Source organism: Terrapene carolina, unplaced genomic scaffold, assembly GCF_002925995.2.
Source record: "Terrapene carolina triunguis isolate 2854851 unplaced genomic scaffold, T_m_triunguis-2.0 Scaffold242, whole genome shotgun sequence".
NCBI classification, from domain to species: Eukaryota; Metazoa; Chordata; order Testudines; family Emydidae; genus Terrapene; species Terrapene triunguis.
Window position 1 is genome coordinate 4,338,264 of NW_020664593.1, and position 27,240 is coordinate 4,365,503.

The following is a 27,240-nucleotide window of genomic DNA, read 5'->3' on the forward strand; positions in this document are numbered from 1 at the left end:
AACATTTAGGAAATTTCCCCTGAGTTTCATTCTCCTGGTAAGGCTTATTAGTGTAGCATAGTGAGTTTGAAGACCCAGTGAATGACAATTTTGAAGTAAACAAGGTGTATTATTTTGGGGTTTGTAACAGGGTGTGCTGTCCCTTTAAGCTACAGGCCTACTATAGCTTGTTCCTGATTTCAGCTCAGAACAGGGGCTAGGATAATAAGGCATAGTGGCACAGGGGCCAACTTTTCTCGGCGCCGGTGGATGCGCGACCCCCCCCCGCCTCCACCCCCTCCCGCCCCTGCCTCGCCCCCATTCCAACCCCTTCCCCAAAGTCCCTGCCCCAACTCCGTCCCCTCCCTGCCCCTATTGCACTCCTTCCCCAAATCCCCACCCCGGCCCTGCCTCTTCCCCGAGCACGCTGCGTTTCCCTTCCTCCCGCCTCCCTCCCAGCACTTGCCACCACAAAACAGCTGTTTTGCGGCGGGAAGTGCTGGGAGCTAGGGGGAGAAGCAGGGACGCGGTGTGCTCAGGGGAGGAGGTGGAGCGGAGGTGAGCGGAGGCAGGGAGCTGCCGGTGGGTGCAAAGCACCCACCAATTTTTCCCCGTGGGTGCTCCAGCCCCAGAGCACCCACGCAGTCGGCGCCTATGCATAGTGGGAAATGGGGCAGGACTACGTAAGGCACTCTTATGCTCAGTCTAGAGCTATCAGGGCATGGTTCTTCTTGCTGAGGTCCCTGGAAGGGGCCAGGCTGGGACAGCTTAGGAGCTAGAAGGTCTGGGAGGAAGCCTGTGAAAGTGCTTGGTGAGGGCTGGGACAAAGGAAACCTGGAGAGAAGAGGGGGATGGAATCCCAGAGAGGTTGTTCAGTGGAGTAGAAAACAGCTTGTGAGCTCTGCACTGAGGGGAAAAGAATCAGACTTGTGGGGAATGCAGAAGGAAAGGGCCTGGGATGAGAGAAGTGGAGTGGGCTTGGTGCATGCAACTGCTCTCACTTAAGGGTCTCCCCCAGCCTGGAGCTTCCGAAAAGCCCCTTCCTTTCCTTGTATCATGAGGGAAAACCCACACAGACTGTTTTGTTACTCCAGAAAGAAAGAACTTTATAGTTTGGCTGGAAAGCTAAACCATAGCAAATCAGCCAGCCAGCCAGAGGAGAAACTGAGGCATAAAATGCCTATTGGCGGAGGGAGACTGTGAACCAGAGAGGCAACTAAGACAGCTGCCACATGTTGTATTAATTAGGATGGAATATATAGTCCAAAGAGTCAAAGGTGTTAACATGGGCCTGAAACTACCCAATATTAAACAGTTTTAAATAAGGTTCGGGGTCTGGTATACAGAGAGCTCAGCCAGTTTAGCACCATGGCAAATACCCTTAAAATTCCTTTTTAACTTTAGATTAAAGATACAGAAAAGAGAGAAAAACAGCATTTGAAATGTAAAGTATTAAGGCTTTCATTTTAATAGCACTCCTTATTCCCTCTCCCTTTAGCTGGAGAGACTTGTTAGAAAGAAGGCCCCTCATTTAACAGTAATGTATGGTATGTACAGTACATACGGTAATAACTGTCCTTATTTGGGGGAAGGGGGAGAAAGTTAGTTGAGATAGACTGGAGCTGTTGGAGTTGCTGGGGTTTTTAAAGTCCAATCCTGTTTTCTAAAAGACAAAACAAGATGAACACACACAAAACAGGGAGAGAAAAGAACAGCAGAGATAGACAATACAGTTTCTGTCTCTGACGTTAAGTCTCACTTGCACTTCATCACCAGAGAAACATAGACACAGCACATGATCTTATCAGCCACTCTGAGACCCGGCAAACTTGTACCAAAATTGGGCCGTTTAGGGCACTGCATTTAGCTGCTTCTCTCTGGTCACAGGCTTACAGCAGTGCTGCAAAATACTGTCTTGGCTGGCTAAGCCAGACTCTTATTAGAGACAAGGAAAAAGGAGAGGGATAGGAAAGAGAAGAAATTAGGTGGAGAAGGGGAAGAACACACAAAGGGGCAGGGGATGTGTGTGACAGTCTTATATCCCAGGTGGTGGCTGTGATTGAGCCAGAGCCAGTGGAGGTGGCAATATCATTTGGCTCTGTGGTCAGGATTAGGATGAAGAAGATCCAGAGTCCCAGGAAACAGTGGGGGATGGCAGCCACAATGGCTGCCATCTTTCAGTCAGCCAGAGTCGCAGTAGCCAGCTTTCTCCACAGTCTCTTTTTCAGGACACCAAAAGAGATTGATGGATGGAATAGCCCAACCCCTCATTGTTTTGTCCACAAGTTAGGCCTAATTTCTCACACAACAATTTTGGTTCACTGATTTCAAGACCCCTACTTTTCTTGTTTACCTGGAATGGCCTTAGCACAGTCTGTGAATTATAGCACTAGGCCTTTTTGTTTTGACTGATTCATTCCATCTGACAGTTAGACTTTTTCTCCCATCAATATTTACTGTTATAGGTAATTGTGACACTTTAAACATGTTTGCTCACTTTTTACAGTTGAGCTCACAATTAGAGTAAATTTATAGGTCCAATGATTACAAACATACACCAAGTGCTAGAGAAGTAAAAACAACCTCCTACAGGGTTTATTTACATTCTTGTGGGATGGCAGATGCAGAGCTACTCCCTGTATTTGGAACTGTACAGCTGGCAAGTTTTGTGCAACTCCATGAATGATTTTTCTTGACAGTGAGGAAAACGTCACTGCTTTTCTCTTCCCAGCAGAACATCTGAGGGGATGCAGAAACCTATCACGTGCACCCTGCAGAAGCAGTAAGGGGCAGGGGGATCTACGGGCAGAATGGGGATTGGAGGAGCCTGGAGAAGACGGGGGGACTGTGTAGGGTATTGGAGCGAGTAAAGGACAGCCTCTGAGGTTGTGAGAGTGTCACAGTTCCTGAGGTAAGTGCACCTCTGACGCTTTTATGGCCTTGTGGGCACACCCACTTAAGTCTCAAGCTGTCACCTTTCTTGGGGCAGTATCTCACAATCTACTTCTTCTAGACCTGGGACTTAGAACAAAAGTATCAGAGAAATCATATCCTGAAAACAACTAACAGTTTATATGCCTGAGTGCCTTACCAGGTGTCACCCATCTCCAACAGGGAGACCCTGGTAGGTTTCAAGTACTTCAGGTCCTTTCTTGGGGCCCATAACTCTGGGTCACAGTCTCATGTCAGTTCTTGGCTTAGGTGAGAATGACCTCTCTCCCTACGACAGGGTGGTCATTTGATACAGTTTTCAGTTCTTTGCCAGGCTGTTGTGAGGGAAAGGGGAAGAGTTGTGGAGGCCTGGATTAGTCTCTTCCATTCTGTCAGTCTTCTATTACATTCCCTTCTGTCCCTGTCACTCCAGCTTGCCACATATGGCCTCTTGAGATGCTCATCTCTCAGCCAATATCTCCATGATGGTTGTGTCAGAAGTATCATCTTGTTCACAGAAAGCCCTGGCATCCAGGAGGGGTAATTGCAGAAGAAGCCCTACTCAGTCCCTGCATGATGGGAGATTCCAGCAGGGGAGGCTTGATGAGACTGCCGCATGCATGAGTGGAATGCCTGATGCAAGACACTCAGCAGTCCTGCAGAGTATGTGAAAGCATCAGAAGGTGAAGCTAGCCTGAAGTGTTACCTACCTAAGGCCATTTGAATAGAGCCCTGCAAATCTGCAGATATCTGCAGATGCATTGTTACCATCTTTGCGGATTAGATGAGGATCCAAATTTTTGTATCCGTGCATAGTTCTACACTAAGACTTCAACTGAAGAACTGGACAGGAAGCTGGTAGGATTTATTTGGGTGAAATTCAACGGTATTGGAAAGATCATAATGAAGCCACACAATATCTAAATAGAGAATCAAGAATGACTGATGTTTGGAAAAATGTTCATTATGGAAAAAAAAGTACCTTGGAACCTGCTTTAAAAAAAAAAATCCCAACAACTCTTAGGAAGTATTTCTTGGGTTAAGGAAGAAAAACTCGGAACGGCTCACCTAGAAGGGACAAGGTACGGGGGTGTAAGAAGACCCACCAAACACTAATCCACTCACCCTGGATCTATTTTGGACTAATATTATTTTATAGCCTAATGTTAGAGAATTTTGTGCTAATTAAAACTGATTCCCTGTACCTATCAAGGTTCTTATAGTGCGGTAATTAGGTGAAAGTCTAATGCTACGCTGCTTGTCAGTTTTATTTTTAAGTAAAAAACATTGTACAAAAGACAGAACTAACTAGCTCTCATATTTTCCTGGACAGTCCTTGAGTAACTTGATAGTGACTAATACAGGATTTACAGCAAAAACTTCTAAAAACATCCAACTTACAGTTGACGGTCTTAGCAGTGTTGGAGTTAGGGGCCGAGGAACAGGTTTTGTTATCTTCTGAAGGAAACGAAGCGGCTTCTTTGGCTCCTTAACTTTATTCTTCTTCTCTAGCAGTGCCTGAAACAGTCATACAATTTAGGCTCTTTCCATACAGGGTTCGAAAACTGTACTAGATAGCAGACGACACTAGGGCCCAGTCTTGCTGTTATGGAATTACAATGGGAATTGAGGGCATTCAGCACCTTGCACGATTGTACCTTTAATTTTCTTACCTACTCCTTCCATCTCAGCTCAAAAGTCAGGTGTTGTACATTCTTGTTAAATAGGGTAGTCAGAAGACCTTGATGGAGTTTAAAGTAAGGCAGGGGGGTAAGTGTATATTTACAGTACCTTGTTGGCAAGTGCATAGACTGACACTCACTCTCTTGAAATGAGTCCAGAGGGTGTTTGATCTTAACCCCTAATATACTACATTCTGGAAAAGCACAGCTGGAGAACGATTTTACATTTCTAAAAAATGGAAATTCTGCTGAATCAATTACTTTGTACTTTAAGTAATTACTTAGTATTACTTAGTATCAAGTACAGCGGCAACTTTCTTTGCAAACTGAAAGCAGTTAACAGCCTTTATAAACCAGTCATAAATAATATACTTCCATAACTGGAATATGACCCCCTCTCTAGGCATATTTGTTAAAAGTGCCAGATGTTAAGAGTGCACAAAACATCACTAATACAGTGTGTGAGGACAAAGCGAAAAATGATATTCCAGGGGGTCTCTGACACACCCTACCTCAAAGCAGCACCCTGTAGCCCCCCATATTCATCATTCTTATATGGTTGTGATACTTCATACAAAGCATGCCATGTAAGATATGAAAGGTCATGATCTGCGGGGAAACTCATTGTTCTATATATATAAAAATTGTTAGTGTGTATGAAGTTATGAGATTTTGCTATATGGTTGTTATTGAAATATGTTGTGAGTTTCGAAGTCACCCACTGCTATTTCCCAATAAAGGAGGTGACTCAGGCGGGTGTTAAATGACCATTGACCAGCAGGAGAACTGTAAACAAGAGATCTGCAATTCAATAAGAGACAGTTGTGCAAGCACCACACAATGAGGACTGCTCAACTCTATGACTCAGTTGTTCAAACAATGGGGATTGCTACACTCTGTGACTCAACAAGGACATGTCTAGGCCAGTATCTTCCCATGGACATTGAGAGTATAAAATAAGGGACAGGGGCATCATGAGACCACCTCTCTTCTCCCCTACCTACGCTGAAGGCAAAAAGAATGCTGGGAAAACAAAGACTTTGAACTGAGGAGATTGGTCCCAGGCTAAGAAGGAAATTCAGCCTGTGTATTAAGAACTGTAACCTACCCAGAACATCCAGTGAGAAAAGCTGTTTGATTCAACTCTTGCTTAGTCTAAAAGTTTAGGATTTAGAATGCATGTTTACTTTTTATTTTCTTAAGGTAACTATCTCTGATCTTTATGCCTTCCACTTATAACCACTTAAAATCTATCTTTCTGTAGTTAACAAACTTATTTTGATGTTTTATCCTTACCAGTAAGATTGTCTAAAGTGCTTGGGGAATCTGTTCAGATTACAAAGGCTGGTGCATGTCCACTTTCCTTTGACAAAGTGGCAAACTAATTAATGAGCTTGCACTGTTCAAGAGAAGGTCTTGAGCAGTGTAAGAAGGTATATTTCTGTGGTGCAAGGCTGAGGGCTTGGGAGATTTGCTGGTGTTTCCCTGTGTATAGCTCATGAGTGAGCTGGAGATCATTCATGCAACTTAGCTGGGTGTGCCTCTGCATGTTGGTGGCTGAGTGATAACAGCACCTGGAGCGGTTTGCTGCTTGTCACTGGCAAAGCAATATGAGAGACAGCCCTAGCTGGAGAGTTAAGGGGGCACAGCGGTCCCACAATTCCAGGTTGTATCCCGGGAATCCTGTCACAGATTCGCCAATTTCTTCAGTCTAAATCAAATCGTAGAGTCTCATATACACATCTCCTATATAAAGTTTTGGAACACTTCCCCTCCCATTCACAACTGTATACTCTTGATGCCCGGAGAGCTCTAAAAAGCAATACTGAATGCAGGGTACACTTCAGAAAATATCTAGCTCTGTTGGTTATAATCCATATAATATTTTTAAAATACTGCTGTTATAGCTTCAGTTATCAGATAACTAAACTGGTACATTTCAGAATCTTTCGAAGATAGAAGTTGTTTTCCCCTCAGATGTTCACACTTTTTTATTCAAAGCCACAGAATACAAAGATGTTGCATGAAGAAAACAGAAAACAGCACAAGGAACCAGCAAAAAAGTTCTCAACCTTTCCCGACTACTGTACCCCTTTCAGGAGTCTGATTCCTCTTGCGTACCTCCAAGTTTCACTTCACTTTAAACATTACTTGCTTACAAAAGCAAACATAAATTTACAAAGAACTGTCACAGCACACTATTACTGAAAAAGTGCTTACTTTCTCATATTTACCATTCAATTACAAAATAAATCAATGGGAATATAAATATTGTACATACATTTCAGTGTATACTACACACAGCCATATAAACAAGTAATTGTCTATATGAAATTTTAGTTTGTACTGACTTTGCTAGTGCTTTTTATGTAGCCTGTTGTAAAACTAGGCAAATATCTAGATAAGTTGATGTACCCCCTGGAAGACCTCTGCAGACCCCTGGTTGAGAACCGTTGACTTAAGGAAATGGAGGCTCAGGAGACCTTCAGTGGGATTCTACTTGTCTCTAGAGGAGGAGAACGAAGGCGGGAATTTAGTTAGGGAAGTGGACTGGATTGAAGAACATATACACCAGGCCCTTTAAGACACCCTGTTTGTGGAATACTTCTCAAGGTTAAAAAGTGTAAACATCTGAATATCCCATTTTAATTAGTACTTCTCACATATTAAGTTGTGAGAAAATTTTTCTTAACTTGGGTGCAAAATATTTTCCTTGAGAGTAGTTCCTTCTTGTAGAGGAGACAGAACTGAGTGGTGCATGCCACCTGATTAGATACAAGAACCAGGACCTCCCTGGACAATGTGGGACCACCCAGCTCACTTGTGCCCCTTTTTTCTTGTCCTGGAGAACACTGTGAACAGAAAAGGACAGCTATGCTCTTGGCCATTAGAGAAAATGCATGATTGTAGCTACAGATACTGTATGATATCACTGATACATCTTGGCTGATCAGGACTGGAGGTTTAGTTCTTAGGACCTATTTAATCACTCTAATCTTTTGTCATTAACCTTGAATTAAGTTGTTCCATGAATGATCTTCCCTGTTCTTGAAGCTGGCATAAATTTTTTGCACTAACCCTGATTCCAACGAACTGTGTCCTTCTGAGTTCCCCTGGGCAACAGCACAAAGGAGGACAGGGATGATGGGCCCTGAGAGATTAAGCAACTTCTGGAGAAGACAACTGGAATCTCTCACAATGGTATGTTGGTGCCAGAGACCTTCGTTCTTATCCAAGACATCAGAGACCTGATAGATGTGATAATTTGACATCTATGACTATGTCCAGAAGTGACGGACTGCGTGACATCATTTAGCTGTTGGTAGTGTTGACAAATTCATGTTATTCCAGAATACAATCTGGACTGTGTGACGGCTCCCTTATGGGCCTTTTTCAGAAAGTGTGCTCCAATGAGCAGGTCGTCTTAGCACACGTATATACAAACCCTTTTTTGCCCAAGGAAAACACTTTGGAAAACATCCTTAGAGGCAGGTAGGCCAAACGCAAAGCAGCATAGTGGTAACATTATGTGTTGCATGTGAAGTTGAGAGATTTTTTGTGAGAGGGTCATGTAATAAGTGCATATAGGTGTTCTTAAGATCAATTAGTGATAGATGTTTTTCTTTAGAACTTGTTGCTATGTTGGAATTTAGGGTATCTATCCTGAACTGTGGTGACAGCAGGAATCTGTTCAAGAATTTCCAGTTGAGCACTCCTCAGTCTTTGGCATGTTTGGGCACTGGAAAGAGGGCTGACTAGAGCCCTAAGCTTTCTTGTTCCCTGGGAAATCAATTATCCTAGTTTGAAGCAGATGGCATTTTAGTCTTCATACTCCAAGATTTCAATTGGAGGAAGAGGGAGATGCCAATAACCCTGGTTTTGGAGTGCCATTTAATTCTAAAATGTAAGCCAGGCTTCTCTCCCATTTCTTCCCACATTTCCTTTTTTATAGGAGCTTATCTGGAGGAATATATTGTCCACCTAATACTCCTGAGAATGGTTTCAAGTTACTTCTCAAAAAACTGATTCTGAGTTTCCTCCTGTGTGGGCTCTAGCCCCAAGTCTAAAAAAAGCTGCTTATGCTCTCAGAAAGACAAATGAGTTTCCTGGGCCCTTTTTTGTCCCTTTAGAGCCTTTACCATGGGAAAATTTGTATTGTGGCAAACTAGAAATGGAAGAGATGGAGGAACAGAGAGTCCTTGAATGGCTTGCTCATCTTTTACTGGGAAAATCGAGCCTAAGAAATTTCCTTTGTAAAGGAGTGACTCCTGTGCTCAGAATCTGCAGCTTCTTTCCTGATGCCTTTAACCTTTCCTTCACTGTTTCTCAGATTTATAGGGGGGAAAACAAGATTAATTAGCCTCTCAGGGCCCAACCACTGAGCATATTCTGATTTTACAAGGTTCCCTCCCCCATTATTTGTAGGACAGAAGGAGACTACCACTAAAGAGGGGATCTGAAGGGAGAACTGTACTGCTGCTGTGCTAGAGAAGTAAGGGTAACACTTGAAAAGATCACTCTTAAGATGATCCGTAAGTGGTTTCCTTGAACTTTATAGCCCCTCTCTAAACCCCTTCCTGAGGAAAGGGCAGGGGAAGCTTTCACATGGCACAGCCATGTTGATTCACTGAATCGTACAGAAAGGCAGAAATAGCTCTAAAAGGGCTGACTCACACCTTGCTAAAGAAAGCAGGGGAAACAGTCAGAAATAAGTGGTAAGCCAAGAGGCCTTTTACTGCCTGTTTTCTTCATGTCTGGGTTGCTCTCTCTATCATCCCTCCAGGGCTGGCTGTGTGGAAGACAGTAAGAAAGCGGTAGGGCTTGGTCAACCCACAGCAAGTAGTTATGTTAGTCCAGGCATTTTTGCACCCTTTTCTGCCAACTTCTCTCTCTGGCTGCCTGTGAGGTGTTCCTGACAGAACAGTCTGCCCAGACATGCTACACTAGAAGCTGCTGCAGCCAGCTACCTCAGTATCAGAAAGGAGTTTCCAGCAATCTTGCTGTAGAGCCCCCCAAAGCTACGTAACAGCCCAACGATGCTTAGAATCCAATAAGCTGACTATTAAGATAAAAAGAATCCCTTTCTGATTGTTTTATTTTCTTGTTCTTTGGAGCAGAAGAACTTGTTAAGCCTCTCTGCCGTTGATGGAGCCAGTTCAAGCTGACTAGCAGGGTCTTCAGGGGTGTGGCCATCCCCATCCTGCCTTGATTGACAGGTCTGGCTCTGCCTCCAAGTAACCACAGGTAGGAGTAAGACCCATTGTAATAGATATGCAGATTTCCTCAGAAAAAAGAATGTGTATTTTAGGTGTTTTTAATGCAAGAAATAGACGTTTTCCCATTTTTGAAAAATCCATCACAGCAGACCAGATCCACAGCTGGCGTAAATCAGTGCAGCTCCATTGAAGTCACTAGAGCTACGCTGATTTATACCAGGTAAGAATCTGGCCCACTGTCTCTATTTTCACTCTAAATTAAGTCTCCCCTTCTCCATCTATTTCTCTCAGCTGACACCAAGGACAAGAGCCATCATTACTGACCAGCCAACTCTGGGGACCACTTGTAATCCATGACTATAGTTTGGGAATCTTCACTATAGTCTGTCAGAACCATGAGAAGTCCTTTAGACAGACAGATAATGTAATTGCTGAAATTGGAATTTAGCCAGAAAACCATGAGCTAACATCTCTAACTCTTGGAAGAATGCCTGGAGTATCTTGCCATCTGATCATGACCACAGGTGCTCAGGACCTTGGTTTTATGCAGAAGACACATGACACCTCTAATAGCATAGAGCAGGGGTGGGCAACTATGGCCCGCGGGCTGCATCCGGCCCATCAGACCTTTTAATCTGGCCCTCAGCACTCCGGCTGGGAAGCAGGTTGGGGGCTTGCCCTGCTCCGGGAAGCGGGATCAGGGGCTTGCCCTGCTCTGGCTGAGGTCGGGGGCTTGTGTGACGGGCATGTCAGGGCCGGCTTTAGGTTGATTCCCCCGAATCGGGCCCCGCGCCCAGTGGCAGGGGCCCTGCGAGCCCTGGCCGAGAATCCCTTTTTAATTTTTACTCACCTGGTGGTGCTCTGAGTCTTCGGCGGCACTTCGGCGGCGGGTCCTTCACTCGCTCTGGGTCTTCGGCGGCGAGTCCTTCAGTGCTGTCGAAGACCCGGAGCGAGTGAAGGACCTGCCGCCGAAGTGCCACCGAAGATTCGGAGCGCCGCCCGGTGAGTACAAGCCCCACGTCTTCGAATCGGGCCCCACACTTCCTAAAGCCAACCCTGCGCATATTACTCCGGCTGCACAACCCGAATGTGCCTCACGTGCCATCAGAGCCTGGAACGTGCAAAGCCCACGTGCCTGCTACTTGTTCGCTTAGGTGCCTGTGCTGTTTTAGTAGTGTTAATTTTCCATTGTTGAGGATAAAACAAAGAGTAGTTGGCCAGGGAGTGCTCAGTGACAGTTTTCAAAGTTGTGGGCTGCTGGGACCTACGTGGAAGGAGATTTTTGAGAGCAGGGGGCTGGTGAATCTCAATTAATTCCAATGACTGGAAGCTGACGCCCAACAAATCCAGGCTAGAGAGAAAGGGCGTGGAAAGGGGGTAAGTTTGGTTTAATTGTTGTAATACATTGTTATGATGGTATATTTATAATAGTAAGTACGGTTTTATGTTTATTTCCACTGAAATGAATCTTTATTAAAGTTTATTTGAATATCTCTGAAGTGTTAATTTCGTGAGCATTCATGGTCCACCATACAATTTCTATACCCAGATGTGGCCCTCAGGCCAAAAAGTTTGCCCACCCCTGGCATACAGTCTACAACCATAGGGGGCATTAGGTTCAGTACTGACTCCATAAAGACAGCTCCTTAGCACTTCCTACACATCTGAAGTTTTTTCCTTGAAAATTTTCCCTCCAAGCAGCGACCAAATCCAACACTGTCTTTCATAAGATTAGATGACTGAATTTGAGGTAGTATGGTAGTTATTTCAATGCAAGATTTCAGTTCTATTAACAGAAAGTTACTGCCTGTATTAAATATATTACTGTGCTACACTAAAACAAGAAAAAAATTATATACACACACACTATGCATGACTAAATATTTCTTATCAACTGGATTTGAAGATAAATCTAATAAAATGGACAAAACTGTGTGTATAATAAATAATATTTACTTTAGGAATACTTTATCCAATAGGCCTGATTTTCAAAAACACAAGTCCATAATTGCAACACAAGATGCATGCCTTACAGTTCACCTAATTTCAACTGTAAATACTGTGACTGCATTTGCAGATAGGGTATTTGCTTAGACACTGGTCATTTACATGTGTGGACAACGGATTTGCTTGCACAGTTGTAGTGACGGCATGTGCATTTTATGTATTCAGAAAATCAGACAATACTTATTTAAGTTGCTAGGTAACTGCAGTGATCTGCTTCCACTGTTCTAATCCAATTTGGATAAGTTGGGACAATTGACCCACTTTACTTCAGATGTGCAGAATTTTGAAACTTCTGATCCTGCTTTGGTTTATTTAAATAATAATAATTTGACATTTTAACCAATAGGTTTGTTGTATTTTTAAAATATTTTAAAGGGATGGGGGAAAGGAAGGCAAGCATGGGGAGGAGGAGAATTGCTGATTTACATCAGATTTCACAATCCCATCACATTTTCATAGGGCCGAAGAAACAAAGAGAAGGAGGAAAAATGGACGACCGTGAATGACTGGGGATGGGAAAGAGAGAAAGCTACTCCTTCCACCAAACTAGCACAGGGCACAGAAGAGGGAAAATGTGGAAGAGATAGAAAAAGGGAGACTAGCTGAGTTCAGAACAGTACTCATCATGCCAAATGACAACCCACTAGTTATTAATGTTTGATATGTTCTCTCCCTGAAGATGGCCTTATTTCTGTCTTTATAAAAGCACTAAGAGGGGAATTTAGGAAGTGAATTTGGAGATAGTTGACAGATGTGCCTTCCCAATAGCATTTCCATGTAAGGTGCACCTCAAATCTAGAAAGAACTTGCTTGCTCTTGGCTGCAGCACCATACCTGGTGAACCTGTGCCAGCTCCATATCTAGCCTAGCAGTCCGCTTAATAAACCCTTCTTTAGTGGTGGTGGTCTTGGGTTTCGGAGGTTTGGTCCGGGGCTGAGTGACAGAGTCTGGGAGAGATGCCTCCAGTTCAAGCAATCCTAGAAAAGGTGGAGTGGGAGTATGGGACAGGGCGGAAGAAGAGAGAGATATTTGAATTGTTGTACAGGCTTATGCTAATATTTTTAGTCAATAACATATAATTTAAGATTTTCCAAGCTGCCTTACCCTCATAGGTGTTAAGAAAGTGGTTTTTTACTACATAACGTTCAGAATGGTTGTCCGGAAAGTAACCAATTCTGGACAGAGGTCCATAGGGCTGTGATGCATAATCAGTATAGTCCCTGATGACATCTCGTCTCTCCAATTTCCCCTCCACATTCTTCCCTTTAGCTATCAGCTTTCTCATTGCTGAAAAGGAATTGCAACCATGAGACATTCCCTGACACGTACTGTTCTGAAAGAGTCATATCCTAAGAAATTCAGTCACGCTGTCATAACTCTAGTACGAAGTGTGGCCGACAGACCAATATGGCCCAAGGAGTTCTACAGTGTGGTCTGTGGATGCCTTCATCTTGATTACACAGCTGCAGCCTTGTAAAAATGGAGTGGAGAGAGATAGCTTGGTATGGAAATTAAGTCCCCCTTATACTATTTTCCTTATCCTCCAAATTACCTTTTATATGTTCGTGTTTAATTTTTCTCACTCTCTCTTCTTTGTCTTGCTGACGGTTAAACCAGTGGGTGTCCAAGCGATTGACATCCACCTCATTCTGATCCTCCTCTCGTCTCCTCAAAAGCTTCTTTAAAACTTCTAGTCGAACATCTTGCAATCTTCAAGAGAAAAAAAGGCAAGGTATAAATGGAGGTGCACACAGAACTCCTAAACCGCACTGCTATATTTAAACACAACTTACCTAGTGACCTATCCGTAAAATACAGCCAGACTGCAAATATAACATTTTAGTCTTTTCATTTTTAAAAGTGAGTTTATCCCTGATGCAAGATATTGGGTAACAGCCACTAATGAATAGGCAACCTAGAGATAAAAGTCCATGCGTCCTACTGCCAATCCCCGACCTATTTGATTTCAAACTCCACTTAGGTTCCTTATAACTGAAAGAGCAACACTGCGTACAATTTGCACCTACTTTTCTATTTCCTGTTCTCTAAAGGCCCACTCCTTTCTCTCCATGTCATCCATCATCTTCCTCCGCTTCTCAGTTTGTGAGAGATCACTAAGTGGTGGTAGAGTTGCTTCCCAGGCACGTTTCTCCCGGGCACGTTCAATCATCTCCACCTCAGCTTGTCCTGCTGGAAGACCTCGCCCTTACAGGGACAAGAAGCAGTAGTTCTTTAGAAAGACTGTGGAGCGGGGCAATATCCATGAGTAACATATAAAGCTATTATAGCGATGAGCACAGTAGAAAACCCTACAGTAAATAGAGACAGAACACTTGAAAGATGGAAGTTAACAAATCTGAGGCAACTAGCTCAGTGAGCTTTTAAAATGTGAATAGCCTGCAGTTACCATGGTTATGGTAACATTAAAAAGGGGGTTGTCATTCCTCCTGCTCCTGGGTATAAAGAGATCCGCACTTACAATATCTACTGCCATTTAACGAAATGATCTCAAAACATCTTACAAAATGCCTCACAATTTGCCTGTTATGTAGGTAAATATTTTTATTACACCCATTTTAAAGCTAGATAAACTGATATATCCCAATGAAACACAGCAAGGTAATGTCAAAGCTGAGAGAACTGACATCTGATAGACAGAAACAGCAATTCTGCCATTCTAAAGGGAAGAGAGCACTATTATTGTAAAGAAATGTTTCTGGTTCTTCCAACTCACCCCAAGTGAGAGTGGCAAGTGTCAGCAGTTCAGGGATTGAACCCAGAGGTACTACATATTCTGGGGAATACGGGTCAGTCTGAGCTTCGCCATCCCGGTAATCCGTCTGTGTACCCAGAGTTCGTGATGTGGGGGAGCGTGATCTGTCACTGGTGATGGAGGGGTAAACATATGGCTCTGTTCTAAAAAACAAACATGAGCCAGAACATTTTTGTATATACTGTCACATTAATGTTTTAAAACTTGAGATAATATTCATTACAGATCTGATTTTCAAAAGTGCTCAGCTTTAGCTTAACTCTGCTCCCACTGAAATCAATGGAGTTGACTTCAGTGAGAGCAGTTAGGCCTTTGCTGAGCACTTCTGAAAATCCCTCCCTCCGTGAACCATGAACCTTCTGCATCAAGAAGCTTAAACTGTTACATGCAAGTATCTAACACATATGTATATTACAGAATTGTATTTAAGGATTAAGGGCCAAATGTAGCCTGATTTAAGTAGCTGCAACTTGATGGAAGTATTTGGGCCAAATTCAACAGTGAGATAAACAATGATGTAAGTTTCATGTCTGGTGTAACAACTTGCATTGAGCTGGCATTCAGTGGGTGTGCAAAATAAATCTATTGGAAAGGGGTGTAGCTTCAAAAACAATTAACAGAAGAATACAAGATAAAGCAGGATTGCTGTATTTTAACTTATGCCTGTGCCATTTCAACACAAACAGGAAATAATTCAATTCCTCCATAAGTAAGCACAATTCCAGTGACTTCACTGGGAGCTGTACTCGTTTATGTCAAGTCTGAATTTGGTGTATTGTCGTCCCTTCCTTCCCCCCGCCCAGGAATACCAAGGATATCCTACTATAAGGATGTTGTATGCAAATAAACAGTAGTGCAAAACCATTTGACAAAATCAGCAACAAACATCTCAAAGTGTGGCTATATCAGACATTTCCTCTCCTCTAAGACTCAGACATTTGGCTCTCTGTTTCTTGCACCGTGTGGTGCTGCTTACATATCCCAAGCATTGTCTGAACTAAGATGTAGGCATCTGGCCCTAACTTGCTCTTCCTGGGATTTCATACTGGTGGACAGATTCTTTCTGAACTTTAAATGAGTTCTCACTATTGCTTCACTATTAAAAATACTAGTCTCCTGTAGTCATTTGTGGCTAAAGATTGACCTGTTGTAACTGTTTTTCTAAACCTCACCACTTACTTTGCCACTGCATAAGCAACATTTAGTGGAAATGGCTTATGAAAGAGGATGAAAGGTCTGCAAAGAGAGAAAACATGTTTAAGACAACAGCCATGAGAGTAAGATGCACAATAACACAATATTACAGCTTAGCAAAACTGTGGACCAGATCCTCAGATGATGTAAAACAGTGCAGCTCCACTGACTTCAGCGCTGATTTACAGCAGCTGAGGATCTGTTTCTGCACGTTTAAGGACACACACTAGTTAGGAGTTCTTTAATCTCTTATAGATACTCTCTCATTACTTCTTAACCAACATGTGAGAATTGTTGTTCTATCCAACTGGAAAAATTCTTCCTCATTCAAGGAGCCCACTTTGCTTTTCATTTACACAACTTCCCACACTGGCCCAACACCATTAATTTAAAGGGAGTCACCACTGATTTACACTGGGGTGAGAAGAGGAGAATCAGGACCAACATTGTTAATGGCTTAGTTCATATTATATATATATATTAGTTAGGACTGAGAGAGACAATACTAAGACTGGTTGGCTCAGATGTGGGTCTATTACTATACTGTCCCATTACAAAGTTCTCCCCTTGTCCATTACTATATATTTTTCTCCCCACCAAAAAAACACTTGCCTTGAAAACCTTCACATAATATGAGGGGTGTGTGATGACATAGTCCAATTCACATTCACTATTTATAAAGTTATGCACTGGTTTATTGTGATGTTCAGTGTTGTTCATACAAGTCTCACCCCTCTAGCTCACTCTGACCTTTCTAGCTCTTCCCCCCCCCCTACAAAAAGATATTATCCCAGAAATTAGAACTTGAGAACACCTATCAGGCCATGTTGTCCCACTACCCCAGATTAGTGCTTGAAGAGTTTACTGGCCTAGTTTAGCAGCTATTGTCTCAGAATTTTTTAGCATTAACAACTAATACTTAAAAACAACTTTGAATTCTATCTGCCAAAGAATTAAAGTGGCAGAAAAATTTTGAGTGCTAGAAGCTCTCAAGATAGCAGCTGCTAAAATCATGTTGTAATTCAAGTTGGGGTTGAACAGCAAGAGAGTTACCAGAATAAGGTTCCTATTGAGTGTATTCTTGGCATTGTACGTATGTTTGGGTTTCTTTAAACCCTGTGGGAATCCGGAAGTGGAATCCTATGACATAAATCAGCTTTAAAGGTCAACGATATTTTAAGTTTATCTAATATGATTGTTTCCTTCAGTGCAGTAAGATAGTTTTAATGTGAAATGTGCTTGAAGTCCTAAGTATTATAATTATTATTATGGAGGGGAGGGCTAGTTCAGTGGTTTGAGCATTGGCCTGCTAAACCCAGGGTTGTGAGTTCAATCCTTGAGGGGGCCATTTAGGGATCTGGGGCAAAAATCTGTGGGGGGATTGGTCCTGCTTTGAGCAGCAGGCTGGACTAGATGACCTCCTGAGGTCCCTTCCAACCCTGATATTCTATAATTAATAATTCCTGCTTAGAAACATACACTAGGAATTTCCATGTCAGAGGAGACTAATATTAACCTAGTTTCATTACCAAGCTTTCCTAATAACCTCTTTAAGAGGCTTTTTAAAGTTTAAGTTAAAATTGTGGCAGTGAACAAGCCAGTCTGTCTTCCTTTTGCTAAAATAACTCTAAACATCTTTGATTCATTTTTACCAGACTAGCAAAATGTGAGAAATTTTGGAAAACTGGATTTAAAAGGGGCTAAGTTCATTAATAGTATAACACAAGTCCTCTGAAGTAAAGGCAGTTGAGCCTGCACACATCAGCAATGAATATGTGCCAAATTGGAAACTTTTGTATCATGGCATTTAGCAGTTGTTTCAAGTCCTATACTAACTCTTGAGACCAACACCAGGGCTGCAGTGTAATTCTAGGGGAGGTGCGGTTCTGAAAGAGGAGTCATTCTTCTGATGAAAAGTTAAATTGTAGTTCCCGCTGCTTGTTTCAGTGGTAGCAAAACTCAAGTTAAAAATTCCTCTTTTATATTTCCAAGAGACTGGAAAACCACAATAGCTGGGTCAGCTGCATCTCTCTCTTGCTATGACTGGGTCTAATGCCAAAGGCTATGTGTGAGCAACCGCTAAGCACAGCCTGGCTGTTGCACTTGCATACACAAGTTAAGTATTTCACATTTTTTCAGTGCTCAGTCATACAATGGGCTAGATTCTAATCTCAATGGCACCAGTGTTCCAGAGCAGCTCCACTGATGTCACTGGAGTTACACCAGTGTCAGAGGCAGAGTGACTGAGATGGGAATTTGGTCTATTCCATATCTGGTAGTCGTTAATTCATTCCTTACCGTTCAAAATACTTGTAGCGGTTCCTTCCATTAATTTCAGGATCTTCATACACAATTTGAGGAATCTGAAGAGAAGGTTGAGATCTAAAAAGCCAAAAAAGATAAAAACAGATCAAAATATTTTCAGAGAGTATGTTCAAACAGTTCTGATTTTTTTTTAAAAGATACTTTTTTAACTATACGTCAATATTTATTATTTCACTCTGGACTTCCACAGCTGCATCATCAAAACATACACACCTCAAACTCTATAATGAAGTAGCAGCAAACACCCATACCTGCATAAGTAAGATTGAGATTATGCATTTACATTACTCTATAGTCTCTCACATAACACTGCAGCTCTAAACTTAATGGAAATTTTGCACTGTGAATATATAAAAATCAGTCATTTATTACTTCTGTTAAAATAAAATTCGGGCCTGGAGACTATTGCTCAAAGAAGATTAACCACTTGGAAAATCTGAATTTGTAAAATTCTGTTACTTTTATTTGTATGTGTGGGCGTGCAAAAGAATCTGAATATATTTGTATGGTACAAAATACAAGGGAGGGGATGCAGCAAATGAAGGGGAAGAGTCACCCTGTTCTGTCTAACTAAAAAATGGCTAAACAGATTTTGATTGAACCTGGAAATGACAGGCTGGCTCTAAAATTTTCATTCTGCATTCTCCAACAGTAAAGAAGAATTAGGCTGACCTTGTGGATGGCTTAAGGAGTGTACTGGCTGGAATAGAGCCTTTGTAAAAACAGCCAATACTCCACCCCGCAATTTCCCATCCTGGAGAACCCAACACTGAGCTTGAAGTAGGGCAACAGACGGTCTATAATTTCCTGTCCATGTCTTCTTGGGGGTTGTACATTATTTAGAGAGCTCAGGAGGCCATGAATGAAAGAGGTTACAGAAAGGAAATAGAGTTCCCTGAAAAATCTCATGCCACAGCACCAGCTAAGAACCCTGGGTAATTCATTCCACAAGTTCAAAAAGTCACACTTTGCCCTTTTTAAGACCATCTTTGGCAACTTACCAGAAGCCTGAAACTAATTTATATAAAATGGAGCAGTTTGTTGTTGTCCTAATTTTAAATTCAGAGACCCACAGTTTAGCCAACCACTACCACAAACACTGGACAGAATGAGGCTTCATCAACCTTCTCTGGTGTACAATATATTGCAGGTTTCAGAGTAGCAGCCGTGTTAGTCTGTATCCGCAAAAAGAACAGGAGTACTTGTGGCACCTTAGAGACTAACAAATTTATTAGAGCATAAGCTTTCGTGGGCTACAACCCACTTCTTCGGTTTAAATCATCCTTTCCCAGCACCTGCCCCAATGTATTGCAACAAAATAATATTTGGGTCAAGATGCTAGTACCTGAACCTGAAATGCTTTCTTGGCTCTGACAAACCTTTAATTGCAAAATTTTGCTTACAGTTCAAATCAGTTAATTGAGCTGATGGCTTTTGCTACTGGCATTGTCTCCACACGTCAGAGTGCTTCTCCATTCAGATGAATTCTTATTTCATTCAGCACATGTGGGCACTTATTTTCATGATCTAACTGTATTAGCATAAGCTACTCATCTCATTATAGTACAGTTATAGCCATAATAGGGACTGGGCAAATTGCCCCTTCTTACTCCACAGATCTGCTCCTTGTGTATCCTTGAGTTACATCTGCTGACTTTACTGACACAAACAAGCATTTACTCCTGTTAGCCCTGCAAAACCAACACAGTTACTGGCGAGCAATCTGGGTTACATTCTGTCTCTTGCATCAGCAACACTATCAACTAGAGCTGACATGGACATTTTTCATTAATTAATTTCTTTAATGTTTTATTTAAAAAAATCTGTTCAAATTCCAACAAATTTCAAGCAGTTCTACTGTCAATTAACTTTCTGTTGCAAAATTACTACTAATGGAAGTGTAAGAGGCAGAAAAAGCCCAGTTAGATTTTCAAGTCCTGGACGCAGTTTGAGGTGCTCAAAGTTAGAAAAAAAATCACCTTTTAGTTTGTAAAATGAGGAGATATACTTTGGGAATCACTAAACAAGAATAGGTATGGAAACCTGCATGTCACTCTGACAGTCACTGTTTCACTATTGTTAATTATACTTTAAAGCTCAATCACTTTCAACCATAAGGAGATACATCACAAAACCAGGTCAGAGTCTAGAGGCAGCTTGTTGACACGGTTAGCGCAAGAAGTAAATTTGAGAACAGCCAGTGCTGCTGTCACCTGCTACTTTCATGCTGGTACAAAGATGATAAGATCGGAAGGCACCACTGTGATGATCTAGTCTGATCTCCTGTATAACACAGGGTATAGGAGTTCCCCCAAATTAATTCCTGTTTAAACTAGCATATATATTTTAGAAAAACATCTAATCTTGATTTAAAAGTTGCCAGCCAGTGATGGAGACTCCACCATGGGCCTTGGTAAGTTGTTCCAATCGTTAATTACCCCCACTGTTAAAAATGTACATCTTATTTCTAATCTGAATCTGGCAAGCTTCAACTTCTGATCAAAATAAGCTGAGAGGAAAAGAGCACAGCAGTGATATTTAAAACTTGAAAGTATAACATAAAAACTTGATAGAGTAAAGAATTAGTTCTTGTATGCTTAAAAAAATACCCTGTGAAGTCTTCATCCAGGCCAACATCCCTCCTTGTCTGACTACTGTCTAGCCCTTCCAAATAGCCTCTCTGAGTCCCAGCTCTTCCGATAGCGCTGCCCGTTTTCTGACAAGCTCAAGTATCTCCTCACATCACTCCATTGGCTCTTGATTCATTTCAGGATCCAATTCAAAATTGCTCTCTTTGATTTTAAACGCCTCCACGGACATGACACAGCCTACTGTACTTTTCAAACCTTGTGTTCCTTTCCCTACTCTTTCTGCATGCCTAGCACTATTCTCTTTTCTATCCCTCCATGTGAGCTGGTGCAGAATCTCTTTCTTCTGCAGTTCATATTGTCTGACTGGAACAACCTCAGCTCCCTCTTCCTCTGTACCTTAATTCTTTGAAGTGGTTTGGGAAGTAAGTTTATATGCAACATGTTATTCAAAATAATATTGTGTTATTTTGTTAACTGATATAGCACCCGTTGTACAGTGTCCCAGATTCGCACAAGGGAAAAAAAATAACAAAATCATATTTAAACAACTCTAGTCCAAATGGACCAGGTAATCAGCAACTCTAGTCAAAACAAATAAGGCAGGCTAAGGAAAAGAGACCAAACAAGATGGGGCTTCTGAAAAGGGGAAGGTAAATGGTCAGATGCTGACCTAAATAGGAAGGCCTCACACAGAATCTTGAATACAGATACAGAGGGACTCCAGCCCTTGATTCACTAAAGCACTTAAACATATGCTGAAGTACTTTGCTGAATTGGGATCCTAATGGACATATTCCAGGAGAGAGTTCCTCAAACAGGTCTCCTGCACTAAGAAAGCCCTGCCCTAGTCCAGTCCAAATGAAACCTTGGGATGCATAGCAAGGACAATCCAGTCAGCTTCAGCGTGGGAGGGACAAAGGAGAAAGACTATCACTTAAGTAGGTCCAGCCTGGATCACTGAAGTTTTCACAGCTCACATTGAAAACAAGAGCTTTAAATAAATATGTATTTTTTTTAAATATAGTCCAATGGTAAGACACTTACCTAGCAAGCTGCTGAAGAACCTCTAGGCGCTGCTGGGCCCTGCCTCTCCACCTTCGGTCAATAAATGGAGGCACAGGATTTCTTTCCTCCAAACGCAGATTGTACCAGGGATAATGGATCAGGCTGCTAAACATGGTTTTAAAAATCGGCATCTTTTTCTAATTTTAATATGTAGACAAAAGAAATGACAGTTGTTATTTAGAAATTCCATGAAACACTAAAGAGATCATTGCTTCAACTAGTGTTTTTGAGTCTATATGTAAACAAGGCATGAGAAATATATAGAGATTAAACAAGTAACTGTGAATTACAGAGCTATAAATCTGGGTGGTAAAGGTGATAGCAAGCTCTAATGACATCAATCAGTAAGAGAGTGCTTCCCAAAATGAGGAACATACAGGACTAAAAGGCAGGGGCATGGAGAGGCTAAGTATCAACCTATGTAGCTCCAAAGAACTCCTTGAAAATGTGGCCTAAGTATAATTGATGCAGCTACATTTGTCTAAGTTGGCAGAAAGCCTGAAATTAGCTTTAAGATATGAATTGCCTCATTTATTTCAGTGGGTGCTAACTCAGAAGCCCAATTAATGTACTGCAAGGGTATGCCTACATTGCAGCTGGGAGGTGTGATTTCCAGTGCAGGCTAGCTGCCAGAGTCCAAGCCCACCTGACCACTGGAGTCTGAGCTCAGGAGACTAGCCCGAGCTGCTGCCTGTGTTGCAATATCCACACTGCTATTTTCAGCATGCTAGCTCAAGCAGAGATAGCACAAGTCTCTATAGTTACCCATGCTGGGAATCACACTTCTCAACTGCAGTACAGACATATGCTAAATGTCAACATTGTGCTACAGACGCCCCCTGACTTACGCAATCGTTCCATTCCGGAAAGCCTTGTGTAACTCGAATTTTGCATAAGTCGCAAACGTATACCCATACGTTACGCAAAAATTTCCACAACTCGAAAATCCTATTTCTGGTTTATGGAACATTTTCCGTAAGTGTAAATTTGCGTTAAGTCAGGTCTTGCATAACCCGGAGAGCATCTGTATTTTACTATTCATCGAAGTATCTAAGAAAGGAAAGGAAGTGTCATACTATGAAGATCTATACAATCTACTCTATATGATGGCTCATTATGACTAAGCCTTTAACAACAGATGGCAAGGTTGAACAGTGGCACCATTTGTTTCATTTTCCTGAAGGAGGACTCAACTTTCAAAGTTTAGGAAATGCCGTCATAAAGTTATCACAACCACCCTCATCCCATCAGATGACATTATAGCCCCAGAATTCAAAACCATCTTGTTTTGTATTATATACCAGACAGCAGCTTATTCAGATGGTCAGAGCTGTGGATAAGCACATTTTAAACAAAACAAAAGGAAAAAATAAATAGGATGGTGGAACATGGAATTTAATTGGCTAAAAAGGGATTTTGACATGAAGGGGAGATTTTCAAATAAGTGATGCACTTTGGGCCTAAATTTGGATCCTGGGGTTTTCAGACAAGAGGGAATACCCCATACATAGGCTGGACATGTAGCAGCCAATATACAAGGGCTCCCTTTCAGAAATCTGGTGTTTCTGAGACTAACCAATATCAGAAGGGTGCATCATTAGATATTTTAAACAAAAAATGCGCTCAGAGCTAGGAGTGACAGAAAGATTTGTGGGTATTTCTATGCTCTTTGCTACCTGCACGGAAGCCACACCAGAAACCATAGTGACAGCAGAGTCCAACAGGGTCAACAACTCGGTGTAACTGGTAGATTCTCATCATGCCATTTACACCCTTGACCTACAGGGACTGAGGCAATGTCTACACTACATACATTACAACAGCACAACTGTACCACTGCAGCTGCGCCACCGCTGTAAGGTCTCCCATGTAGCCACTCTATGCCAGCAGGAGAGAGCTCTCCCACCAGCTTAACTAAACCACCCCCAACAAGCGGCAGTAGCTATGTTGGCACTTTTGTCAGTGACACTTATGTTGGTCAGGGTTTGTTTTTTTCACATCCCTGACTGACAAAAGTTTTGCTGACAAAAGTGCTAATGTAGACAAAGTCTGAGTGAAAACACAGCCGTGACCTTGCACAAGTCACATTACTCTCTGTGTGCCTTAGCCGCCCATCTGTAAAATGCGGATACTAGTACTTCCCTGCCTCATTAGGGTTTTGTGGGGATAAATAAAGATTATGTGACTCTCAGATACTACAGTAATGGGGGCATACACACACTAGATCAATTAGAGCTAGCGAGAATATAAATATTAGCGTAGTCATGGTAGCATGGGCAGCAGCACAGCTTAGCTGTGTTGAGTACAAACCCAGCTGAACTCCGTAGGTACATACTCGGCATGGCTTAGCCATGCTGCCACTGGTACCTATTTATACCTGCACTAGGTCTCATTCAGCTACTGTAAGTACATCTAGGGAAGCCGAGAATCCCACCCCCAGAGGTACTGTGAGTACTTGTAGGCAAGGTGGGAATCCAATAGAGTTGCCTTCAGGATTGTCCTGGAGTCTCCAGGAATTAAAGATTATGTCATGTGGTGAAACCTCCAGGAATCCAGCCAACCAAAATTGGCAACCCTAGAATCCCACCGCTAGCTAGTACCGTAGATGTAGCCATAGAGGACATCGAAAAACTTCAGAGAAACAGTGTTTAGGATAAGTGGGAGGGAGAAGACAGGAAACAGGCTTTGAATAATACATTTTTATTGGCTCCATTGCATGGAAGGCGTCAGCTTGCTTTAGAAGGGCTGTGAGTCAGAGTTTAGAATGCCTCCCAACCTACTCATTCAGGAAAAGTCTGAATAAACCCAGGAGGACAAAAACAAAGCTCCTTGTTTGTCAAACTTTGATTCACTGGAGTTGTATCAGATCCCTTTTTCTTTTGCATTCTGCCTAAATGGCTCACCTGCAGCTATCAAGATAAGTAAGCGGCACTGTGTGAAACGCTACTTACAGTTCAAGTGCTCTGTTAATAAAACAGCGCAATAACCCAATTCTTCTGTCTAAAACTTTCCTTAATGAGCCATAGACCAGTTGTCAGAGGAATCCAGAGGTGTCCCATTCTCAAGCACTGATACATGACTTAGGGGTTTAGGAATAGAACATAGATCTGCTTATTTCTAGACTACTGGTATAAAGTCAACCCATGACAGTGGTGACCATCAGTTATTAAACTATTCTTGTGTTAGGTATAAATGATTTCCTTTCTTTACAGAGCTTGTGCTGGTCTAAAGAAGTTAAGATTGCTCAAGTGCAATCAAGTTTTTTACATATATATTCATATTCCTTTAATATAGGGAAGAATGTGGGAAAAACCTCTCCTGAAGATGTCTCAGGCTGAAACAACCTACCATCTTGTCAGACATGAGATGAGCCTGGACATTTGCCTTTGCATGGTCCTTCTCACTTGATAACACATACAAGGGATCTGAAATATAAGCAATCACATAGATTCAAAGAAAGTGAACGGAATATTAGCTGGGCTCCTCTTGACAAGAAGTCAGTTTTGCCACTTCATAGAATAAACAAGACACAGAAATAAAAATGAGCAAGCACACTTTTACACATCTGACCCCCCGCAGTCAGCCTCGATGCTGCTGCTGTAGGGAGTGGACCACGCTCTGGTGGGGAGAAATTAAAGCCTCATAATTTTTAAAGTACTCTGCTGGTAACCTTTAAAAACATTAAACGGTGGCTACGGCCGTGAATGGAAGCAGCAGCAGCATTTGCTGCTTCCCTGTGGAATGAAGCGCCAGGCATGGTCTTACACATCCGCAGGTGACTCCATGCTCTGCCCGCGCCTTTTCCCCTACAGCTGCTTTCAGCCTTTTAATTTCATCTCTTCCCCCCACCCGCGTACTCGGAGGCGCCTCCCTTTCCTCTTCCAGATCCGCTTTTCCAGCCTAGTCTCCCAGCACCGACTGACGGCTCCGCAGCACGTCCCAGGCTGTCTCAGCGGCTCCTCCTGCGGCCGCCGGCTGCATCCCACCACGCGGGCCCCGGCCATGCTGCAGCCCGCCGCGCGCGGCGCTGGACGTGGGGTGGCGGCCGGCCATGCCCAGCCCGCCCCTCCCCCAGCGAACCCGACCGGGGCCGGGCTGCGCGAGCCCGCACGCGAGGTGCGTGCGTAGGGGGCGGACCCCCGCGAGCCCGCCCGGCCTATCAGGGGTTGCGGGGCCCCGTCGCTAACCCGCCCCCTCTGCTGCTGCCCGGGCGGGGCCTGCGGGGTTGGCGCCGCCCCCCGCTCGGTCTCTGGGCCAAGCCGGCTCCGGGGCCGCTCGCCAGTACCGTATAGGAAGTCGAAGGCTCTGCTGGGGGCCATGTGCGAGCGGTACCGGCCCCCGGGGCTCGGGCCCCCGCCGCCCGCCGGGCCCTGCACCGTCCCGATCACCGCGTAGCTGCTCATCCCGACCGCCGCGCCCGGGCGCTGCGTGCCGTTCCCATGGCAACGGGGCCGGGCGGGGCTTCCATCCTGAGGGGCGGGGCTAGGCAGCAGGGGGCGGGGCTCGCTCTGGGCACGTGGAGCGGGGGGAGGCAGCGGGCGCTTCCCACTCGGCCCCCACCACATCCCTCCGCTCCCTCCCAGTTCTTGACCCACCATGCCCCTCCCCCGTCCACTCCAGCACCGCTCCACGTTCTACCCCACCCCCACGTACATTATATTGAGGGTCCCCCCCCCAGCAGGAAAAGAGCGGGACTTGGGAGCAGCCGAAACAGGACAGGGCAGCCTCAAGTGCAGCGCTGTGGGCCTGCTGCAGCACTGGGGGTAGGGCTGAGACCCAGCTCCGTGGGTGGCAGGTATCCAAGTGCATCGCCTGGCTCTTTATTAACTTTATTATTATTTACTTTATTGACTTTAATATGATTAAAGATTGACTTTATTATTATTATTATTATTATTAATTTATAGTGCTGCAAAGTGGTTTACATTGTGTGGAAATAGACACAGCCCTTACCTACTCCAAAGAGTTTATAATGTAATCTGTTAGTTTTACCCTCATTGGTTTGTTACCCATTGTTATTACTCAATTCTCAGGTGGTGTTTGTGAGGATTAATTAGTGAAGTGCTTTGAAGATCACCTGTTCATCTATCACCACACAGATCTAATCTAATGTAAAGAGCCTATCACTCTTACAGCTGGGGCTGATAGTGCTGCCTATTATTAAGGTTGTACAACACTTCCCAGTACAACCCTCTTTTCAGTTGCTTATAATTTTGCTAAACTTTAACCACTTGGGCTGAAATTTTACATGTCAGATGTCTGCCTCAGTCCTGGCTTAATCATTTCTGAGACCGAGGCTCAATGAGGATGGACAGGCAACCTTCCTTCTGGCATTTCCTAGCCATTGGGTGCCTGACTTTGCAACCTTAATAGTGTTCTTTTAACATTATTAGCCCCAGTCGTGGACCAGGACCCCATTGAGCTAAGCACTGTACAAGCAGACTAAAAAGACAGTCTCTGCCCCAAGGAGCTCACAT

General features: G+C 43.2%; 1 protein-coding gene across 1 annotated transcript in view; it reads right to left on the reverse strand.

Annotated features, from left to right (window-relative positions):
- The window catches only part of MAATS1 (MYCBP associated and testis expressed 1), a 56,546-nt gene extending 30,380 nt beyond the window's left edge, over positions 1-26,166 (reverse strand). Inside the window, exons 1-11 of the mRNA XM_024202431.1 lie at positions 26,049-26,166; positions 25,112-25,188; positions 21,743-21,900; positions 18,081-18,164; positions 15,768-15,824; positions 14,550-14,731; positions 13,843-14,020; positions 13,368-13,525; positions 12,920-13,102; positions 12,650-12,792; positions 4,312-4,428 (exon numbers count right to left, since the gene is read on the reverse strand). Of these exons, the coding sequence (XP_024058199.1) occupies positions 4,312-4,428; positions 12,650-12,792; positions 12,920-13,102; positions 13,368-13,525; positions 13,843-14,020; positions 14,550-14,731; positions 15,768-15,824; positions 18,081-18,164; positions 21,743-21,900; positions 25,112-25,188; positions 26,049-26,166 (1,455 nt within the window). The remainder of the gene's footprint in view (positions 1-4,311; positions 4,429-12,649; positions 12,793-12,919; positions 13,103-13,367; positions 13,526-13,842; positions 14,021-14,549; positions 14,732-15,767; positions 15,825-18,080; positions 18,165-21,742; positions 21,901-25,111; positions 25,189-26,048) is intronic.
- Positions 26,167-27,240: the final 1,074 nt, after the last annotated feature.